Here is a 9484-nt window from a genome sequence, read left to right as displayed (position 1 = left end):
CTCTAGTAAAAATGTTGTTAATAGAGGAGCAATGTTGTGATGTTATGATAACTTCCTGAAGGCGGAGTTTCAAAAAGAGCAAGGGTTTTTAAAGAGAAAGAGGCCCAATTTCAAAGGAAAACTTTTTTAAAATCATGTTTAATATATGTATAGTATTTCTATTACAACTGAGGGTAACATTGTTATTTGATTGTGCTATCAAATGGCACTTTTGATAGCACAAAAAAAACATTAAGTCTATTTCCTGACAAGAATCCTATACCTCAAGATATCTTGTTACCCACTGATTGACCTGGAAAATGCACTTTGTGCCTGGAAAATGCACAATACTGCCTTTTAAATCTTTTGTTTCTCCATCTTACACAAGCACAGAACAATATACAGTATTTGATGGGGTAGTAAAACAGGTCCGGCTTACAAGACCTTTATCCAGTCGACCATAAGAATAGACAGGTAGCAGAAGGATTACAGTCAATACCAGAAATGGTATTTGACTGTAACAATTGTAAGAGTTTTCACAAGTGCATGGAGACAAACTGCAGCTACAGGATTCTGGTGCAGCTGTTTAAGCACTCATGCACCCATGTAGCCACAGCACTTCCAAACACTTCACTGGGTCAGTGGACAAATTGAATGGCGGCCAAGGTCAGGGCTCAGATTTAGCCGGGTGCCTCTCAACCAACAGGTGTTACAATCAGAATGTACCACTTGTGGTTCATCATAGCAGGACGTGAATACCTGAAAGTCATTGTGTGTTGCATTGATCAAGTATGCTAACCTCTGGAGCATTCGTGGAAAGGTGCTTCCAAGGACAGGACAATGAAAGGCAACATTGATCAGTGGAGTACTGATCAATCAATCAGTGGGTAACAAGATATCTTGAGGTATAGGATTCATGTCAGGAAATAGACTTAATGTTTTTATTCTATTTGCATTTCAACAACCTAACTGAAACTCACACAAAAATGATTTTATGTTCCTATTCGTGGGCTGGTCTTGGCAAGTGAGGAGCTACAGTATGTCTGTCACACACAAAAAGACTGAACACACACTCAACCCACGTATGAGTATTCATACCAGCTCACTACACCAGATTAGGAGACGTGTACGAGTCATTTCAAAAACCTTACATCTTCACCAAACCTACGGATTATGGGAAGGGAATCCTCTGAATTGCTGTATCACTACTTGTGTATGGATGTGAGTCATTTGTGCAACATACAATAAAATAAAACCTAATCTATTTTTCTAGCATTTGAAACAAAAAAGAATGATGTCAATAACTTTATGAACTAAAATCTTCAAAACTAAAGTTACTATATAAGCTGTTATGATGTATGGAATCATAGAACTATTGATGATGAGCCAAATAATTAGTAGTAACCATGTGATTTAATCACATTTTGCTTGCTTTGTCAATCATTATTGCTTTTTATGCCTTTCTTAGAATATCTTGTAGAAGCAATAACACATCTTCAACTGTTGCATGTTTTATCTTACATCCACAAATTAATTGAGTTTGTGGTGATTTTTATATGATAGACCAACACAATTAGCGTATATTTGTTGTAGGACAATGAAACATGGTTCTCAATTCTTTTTTATTATTATTATTATTTTTTACAAATATACAACCTGAGGTTCAAGAGGAAAACTCTTCCAGTTCAATGTTTAGTTGTATGTTTCCACAGTTTTCCACATCTGGATATAAAACATCAGTTTACAAGTCTTTCTTCACATTTTCCATTTTCTGGAGCATGAATGCGCTTTGATCTAAACCATTAAACCATTGTTTAACACAGTTCAGTTCAATTCATTTAAAAAATATTTCATTTATCCCAGACTGAAATGATATGTTAACATAACACATATACTCTAAGATCTTAAAAGAGTCGATGAGGAGGTTGATGCTGTGGGCAGGAGACACGTGTTGTTGTCCTGCAGGTAGATGAACCTCTGCCCCATTTTCAAATCTTCTAAGCAACTTTAGGTTCTCTTCCTGGACTATCTAATTTTTGTCCCTGCTGAAAGAAAGCATATCTTCAGCAAACTGCTGTCATCACCTTGTTTGGGTGAAGTGTTCATTTTGTGTTAAATGCTCACCTTGCCTTTCATGACTTTCCAGCCATTTCGCCCCTTTTTGAGAGAACGTTCCTTCACATATCCCCTTGTCTTTACCCCCTATGGAGTCTTTGTGTGTTTATCTTTGCCTTTTGCTTACAGTTCAAGGTAAGCGGTCCTCTCTCTTTGTGGTTCAACTTCGGCGGAATGGGCACGTTCAGAAATATGCCAGTAGCCGTAAACGACGTAAAGAAGAAATAAATAATTTTCTTCATTCTGTGTTGACAACACTTCGGTGGCATTATGTGCATTCCTGCATACAGCTCGCTTTTGGTTGCAGCCCCTGTTCATCATTCGATGCAACAATGTGTCTCCGCCCTCTTGGCATCAACGCTCAATTTGATTGGTTTTAAAATTAGTCCCCGAAACACAAGCGGACCAATAAGCGTTTAGGGGGCGGGTTCCTTTCTACAGTGGTGGAATCGAACGTCCCCGAGCGCACACGGCGTAAAGGAGAGTCTGTGGAAGGGACATAACGGTTTTCTTTTCGGCCCCCCTCTCCACTCAGACAACAAGAACCAACAAAAACCTGAATTTTAGAGGGGCTTACACAACCTTCTTCTGCTCTAAAGGAGGAGGGAAGCGAGGGATTGAAGCAGCAAGTTCTTTTTTTTTCTTTTTCATTTTTTTTTCTCTTTTTCTTAAAAGAGGATTTTCTGTTTTCACGGTGGTTCGCTCTTCGCTCTCGCCGCAAAGATGATGGTCGGAGAGGTCGAAGTGAAGGAGCGACCGAGGCCGAGTCCGGACTATTTGATGCAATTATTAAACGAAAAGAAGCTCATGACCAGTTTGCCAAATCTCTGCGGGATCTTCACGCACCTGGAGCGGCTCCTGGATGAAGGTAAACTGCGTTTGGATCATGCGGGTGACGGGGGGGAGGTGGCGCCGTGGAAGGGGGAGCGTGACCACGGCGCAGTCCGATGTCGGTACCACTTCTCCGGGTGTCCCCGCTGCGGAACGGGCGCTCTCATACTGTCTGGAGTAGCAGGGACACTAAACTTAAAAAAATAACCCCACCCGAATAAAAAAAAAATCCAGTTCTGCCCTGTTTGAGATCACAGCGAGGGAGTTTGGCGAGCGGAAAACTTTGCTAGACTCACTTAGAGAAAGCAAAACCGCATAATACCCTTCAAAAGTATTCTGAGACGAGTGGGTAAAGGGTTAGTTGGGGTTAGGAAGTCGTGGTTTTTTATCGATAGAGCTTCTTTTCACATGTTTCACAGCAGTTTAGCTTGAGTTAGCCACATTTGAAGCTAGCTGAAGACTCCTGCGTTCCTCTGAACTCTCGGTACGTTGCTGAAGTTGGTATCCGATTTGACTTCTCCTTAGGCTCAAGACTGTAAAAAGCTTGTTTCATTTTATTTAACCAAGATACCTTTGATCTGCACTAGTTTGATACATAAACCACCTCGAGTGGGCAAATTGTATTGGAATATTGCTTAAAATTTGATAAATTCTTGCCAATACAACTTGTGATCTGTTAAAACTTAAAAGCTGAAAATGTTATGTCCTTAGATGAGATTCAGATTGAAAACTAAAATGCATAAAAAGGTCACGCTGGAACAGAATATTTTTTATTCAAATTAGATAAAATACACTTTGTGGTTTGTAAAAGCGGTTCTTTTAAGGATTTCATTTTTGGTTAAGCTTCTTAGACAAAAAACAGCATCCTTAAAAAAAACCGGTACGCTACGGTAACTAGACAGATCAAACCTGGACAGAACTATTCAACACTGATCACAACTATGAAATACAATTTGTGAAACATCAAAGTTGATTTTTGCAAGGCATGTGACTTCTTCACTAACTTGGATGAGGTTTAACTTGAAAACTAGAAATACAATGGCTGGTAAAGCCTGGAAATTAAGAGAAAATCACAGTTTAGTTTTATTGTCTTGCCTCCTTATTGGTGTAAATGGAGGCTCATCTTGAAAACCAAGAGGTGAAGAGGCCAACAAACCTTAAAATGGCCCCATTTCCAGTTCAAGTTTGACCAGATTCTCATGCAGTTTGGTCACGCTTCGAATCGGACACCAACTTCAGCGTCGTCAATTCAGCTACGTATGTCTTGAAAACTCGACCAGGGCTGTAGCTTTATTTCTGTCACTGGATGATGTATTTTTTCTGAATCCCGCCTCCAGTCGTGCCCTTTATTTAGTCCAGGCTTGGTTTAGTTGTCCCCCAGCTGCGGAGGCTACCAGTGCGGTGGAATGTGCAGCTTGTTGCCCGAACAATGGGCAGCGAGGTGCCGCCGCTGGGAGGGAGGAGGGGGGCTTCACCGGGATTACTCAGCCCTCCAACTTTTTCTCCAAACGTGGCGCCGCGTAGTTTCTCCTCTGCTTGAACGTTTGTCCCACCAGCCACGATGTGTTTAAATACACCCCCCCCTTTTCTTTCTCGTGTACTACTCGTATTTATTTATTTTTTTTAATATACATTTTCTTATTGGCAGTCAAGGTTATCCTTTGCCCGGTGGGTTTCCTCTTCCTCTGGTGGGCTTCATCTGGTTTCATGCTTTTCTGTTGATGGTATGAAAAACATAAGCTGGTCGGAGCGGTATGTTGGACCCTATGGTTTATGTAAGAAAGTAGGGGACACTAGAGAGCGCCACTGTCCCCGTATTGTGGGAAACGTTTGACCTGGACAGCACAGTAAATAAGCATAATGTGTGATGATATAGTATTTAGGAAGCTACAGGATAAGCAGGGATTACTGCAAGCAGCGGAGGAGGCAAAGAGCAGCGCATACTTTGTGGTTTCGGTTGCATGTCTGGATGAGTTGGCTCTGTAGTATGTAGTTGCTAAACCGGTCTGAAAGGATTTTTTTGCCTGTTCTGATAGCTGATAAACAAAACACTTAGGACAGAAATAGACAACACGTCTTCATTTTAGCTCCAAGAAGAAAAAAACCCAATATAGACGTCTTTATGAACTAGTTTTTCATTTCATTTTTAAATTTGTGCATACTGGTGCTTCATATTCATATTTAAGCTCTCATAGATCATGCAGGTATGCAGATACCTTTAAGTATGTGTTGTGACAGGAATATTTAAGTCTGGGAGAAAGAGACTGGATTAGTAAACAATTATGCTTCTTTATATTCCTTTTCAGACCTGTTTTAGATTAATGAATATATACGACTTTTAATGTATGTATATGTAGGTGGCACATGTGCAAAGTAAAGTCGAGGATCAATCAAATCTTCTGGAAATTTAGCATTTAGAGTTCTCTCCACACACTCAGGGCAAGCTTAACTCTAACTTTTTTTACTTTTTTCTGTTGAAGTGTGTTTGTGGTTTGATTTAAGAGGTTTTCAGTAGGCATCTCTTCTCGCTGCTCTAACTGAAAACAAGAAGCTTCTTTATTGCTCAAGAGAGGTCAGGAGATTTTCGCTTTGATGCGATGTAAAAAATAAAATTTCACTTCCGTTTGGTTTTCCCTCAAAGCGGTTGGTTATTAGAAGGGTTCTGCAGTCAGAAAGTTCCCTCACTGAGCTCATGGCTAATGTAAGAACTTGAGGAAAAAATGAGCTTTAGCAGGTTGAGAAGCTGTAGGAAAGGGAAATAATTTGGCGGCACACTTGCAACTTTCAGCCCCAGTTTCTCTGGTCTAAACGGACGCCTCCTGAGGTTTACACGCGTCTCCTCAGCGCCGGTCCAAACTTTACCCTGCTGCCAAAAATTGCATGTGAGCTGAAGGCCAAACCAGTGCAGCTTGTTGGACTGGTGGTGTTTTTGTGCAGGTTTGTTTATTTTGTGGATGGGGAATTTTTGGGGTCAGGCTCTTAACCCCGTTGTTCTCCTTCACAAGTAAACCGATGACGCCATGTCTAGTCCAGTCCAGATTATTGTACTTCACAAGCAGCGAAGAATATCAGCTAAGATCATTTTACCACAATAGTCTTGTTGATTATTACTTTTTAGTAATATTACTTATTTTCTTGTGCATTTGCTTCTCAGTCTGTCTTATCTCAGTGAAATCAGCAGCTTTGTCAAGACAACGACTAATGCAGCAGCAATTTGAAAAGCTGTTGAAATTAGGTCAGCAATCCATAGAGAACGTAACACATTCTTTCAACAAGCGTTTAGCCTTCTGGTCATGCTCAAAGCGCGCTCAATAAGATCAACATGTGAGCTCAGATTTGTTGTTGGAATGTGACCAATCCAACCTTAGAGCACTGAATAAGATCTCCAGCGTCTTGTAGCACTTCTAACTTTGTGTCCGTCTCACGACAGCTGCACGTCTCCTTCACCCACCCAATCTTTCATGCATGTCTGCACAGCTGTTTCCATGGCGGAAGAAAGCCGACACCTCCCTTGTGCGCGGCGGCTGCTCCCACCCTGCTCCGGTGGTGTGTGTGTGTGTGTGTGTGTGTGTGTGTGTGTGCGCGTGGCCGCCCTTACTTTCCCGATGAGTATGTGGCCCCTGAAGGTCACGCCGCCCGATTGACAGGCCTCGTTAGAAATCCCATTGCGCTGCAGTTGTTCATCTCCTTGAAGTGACACCTGCTGTGGAGGGGTTTTTGTATTTTATATATTTTATTGTTCTTCACGAGGCGCCTGCCAACAAGCTGCTTCAAATTGCTATATTTTTTTTTCTTGGCAGATGTAGTTGGACCATATACCATGTAGCGGTGCAGCTTGCCAGCAAGAAGTGCTGTTTTGAAGCAGCAGGGCACTTAAAGAGGCCGATTGGATGAGCTTAATTTACCAGTTTAAGACATTGTGGTTTATTTGGACATGATCCTGGGAGTTGGGGGCGTCTCTGTTGGCTCGGAGGAATATAATCATATTAATCTGGACATCTGTAGCTGTTTCAGTTTTAGGAAGAGTCCCAGTGGAGAACTGACAGTCTGCACAGAATTAGGGAATATTTTGCTTGTTGGCCGATCAGCCCAGCTGTTTGGCACCTGAGACGTTGTAAACGGAAGCGGCACGGTTCAGATGGAAACTACTGGGTCATTGTCATCGAGGTACACAAAAGCAAAGTTTTTAATGTTTCTGTTTATAGTTACAGTACACAAATGACAACAATCACCATTATTTTCTGAGGGTTCATAGACAGAGGCCTGCCTATGAGTTTTGTCCAGTAGACTGAGGATGCATTCACACCAGTCCTGTGCAATCCAGTTTAATTGAACTCTAGTTTGTTTTCCCAGAAAGTCTGGCTCGTTTAGGGAGCCAGACTTTCTAAACGCAAAAGCAAACTCTGGTTCGCCTAAAACCTCAGTCTTGGTTTGGTTGAAGTGAACTCTGGCGTGGTTTGAATGCATATGTGAACTCCAAGTTTACCGGAAATTGCTCCTAAAGCAGGGAATGAACTATAGTGCAGAGCATTCTGGGTAAATACAACCAAAACAAACGTGCTGGTCTAGCGTTTGCAGTAGAAATGTCTTGTTTCTTTTCTTTTTATTTACCGAAAACAAAAGAGAAAAAATACAATCGCTAAAATCTGACGCCACTCCAGTTTTGTTTTCATTTCATGAAGAATTAAATTTCCCTGTTTTTCTTCAGAGGTTTTTGTGTCATTTCCTTCAGTGGTTCTTGGTGCAGCACCGCCACATGCGAGGGGTGAAATAGGATTTTGAAAAGGTTTGCTTTGTTTGAAACAGTGGAGTGTGAGAGCAACTGCACTAACTGAAAATGTAACAAATGTTGTAATTTTTGGTCCCCAATCCAACCAAGTCTGAGGAACTATCTGGTGTGTAAACACCCAGAATGAAGCATTGTGTGTCCGAACATGGCCGCTGTGGAAAATGTTCCCCGTGTTTGTATCTGCACTGCCAGACAGTTTTGAATCTACTCGCTGCATCTCTGCAACAGGATTTTACCGGGACATTCCCGGGAGAGCTGTCAGCGTTTGGAGGACAAACTGTCTGCAGAGAACCGCTCCCCTGGGAAAAACTGTTTAGGGAGCGGATTGTGATGAATGGGAGAATGCTAAAAGTCTGTGTTCTGATCTGCTTTTTTTTCTGAACATCTTTGTATTGTTTTGTACAAGCACTACACAGGCTAAGCTGACCCAACGTGATCCTCCTTCCATTGAGAACCTCCAGTAACCTTTTGACCTGTAGTCAATTTAGCACATCTCTGTGTGAGAGGCTGCTTACAGCTGAGGGAACGCAGATAAAGACAGACAGACAGACAGACAGACTGCGAGATCTGGGGATGTTAGGCCAGGATTGTTGTTGCAGGAAGGAACCTGTTAAACGCCAACCCTTTCTCCTCTCCCTGAACTCCACTTAGAAGCTGGAATTTAATTAACTAAGAGCCATTCTATGAGATGGTTTAGTGAGCTGCAGCCACCAATGTGAAGGCAGAAGTGGAAGCTTTGTGTTGTCTGCCACTAGCTTCTCCTCATGTGGCCCCTGTTCGCTTCCCCTCTGCGGGGATCAATTAACGCTGCGCTCTGTTTGTGATAAAAAATTTGGCTTCTTCAAGTATCAAGTTGAAAATGACATCAAGAGAACCAAGTTCAGTATCCAATGAAGCAGATAGGATTAAAGATTGTGATTATCAGTTACAAACATTGGCACATAGACAGCATTGCCTTTCAAAGATTTTGTGATAAATGAATTATTTTATCTTGCCAGATTCTTATTCAAACACACACTCAACAACTCTACAATTTTTTACTCTGACATTTATTACTTAATCCACTGCCTGCAAATTTATACCTACATCTGCAAACCTCTGGAGTTAAACTGTAGAGTAGAGCGATAATTGAAATGTCAGTGTTCGCCATGTTGCAATCATAAAGTCCTGTTTGAATAAAATTTAACATTTTAGGCGCCTTGCATTCTAACTCACCAGTAATATATTTTAACCACTTTGGTTTCTCAGTGAAGGTTCAGCTATTATTGAGTTATCCCAATCAATGTGGTTTGTCCTTTTGTTAAGCTGTTGAAATTTGTGGAAGAATCCAGTGCTTTTAATCGCAAGACTGAGGATTTAGTAGGAAAAAATGACCTTTTCTATTAATGTTGCCATTGAATCAACTGTCGGGGGGAGCAGCAATCAGTAGCCGCATTTCCATTACAAAGGTGCGGAAAACTTTGCTGATATTCCCCTAATGTTGAAACAAAAACACAGTTGCAGTGTTTCCATGAACTGAAAAACATAAATAAAATCACATATGGATATGTTTGTTCACACGATAAGTCATTAGAGTCGTTCTCCTACCACTTCCTCCTTCTTTTTCAATGATGGTGGTTCACAAACAACAAAATTAGTGCGTTACCTCCACCGACCGGTTCCTGCCACTGCCTTAATCTTTTCCAGCAGTATTGTTTCCACTGGCGGAAAAAGTGTTTCCATTGCACTTTTATCAAACTTGTCTAAAAACGTGACTTTTTCCAAAATTTC

At 41.3% G+C, this 9484-nt stretch overlaps 1 protein-coding gene across 6 annotated transcripts in view; it reads left to right on the top strand.

The window, feature by feature from the left end:
* Positions 1-2561: 2561 nt before the first annotated feature.
* Positions 2562-9484, top strand: part of LOC102237865 (protein quaking-A) — an 87902-nt gene continuing 80979 nt past the window's right edge. For 3 of the 6 annotated variants that reach the window (XM_005801088.2, XM_014469553.2, XM_014469552.2), the window contains exon 1: positions 2563-2962. In XM_005801088.2, the coding sequence (XP_005801145.1) occupies positions 2818-2962 (145 nt within the window). In that variant the 5' untranslated portion in view covers positions 2563-2817. Of the gene's footprint in view, positions 2963-9484 lie in introns of all 6 variants that reach the window. The other 3 variants (XM_014469551.2, XM_014469550.2, XM_023352975.1) reach the window with 2 other exon arrangements.

The sequence above is a fragment of the Xiphophorus maculatus genome, chromosome 19 (genome assembly GCF_002775205.1).
Source record: "Xiphophorus maculatus strain JP 163 A chromosome 19, X_maculatus-5.0-male, whole genome shotgun sequence".
NCBI classification, from domain to species: Eukaryota; Metazoa; Chordata; class Actinopteri; order Cyprinodontiformes; family Poeciliidae; genus Xiphophorus; species Xiphophorus maculatus.
Note: the sequence above shows the minus strand (reverse complement) of the source record. Positions and strands in the feature narration are given on the sequence as shown.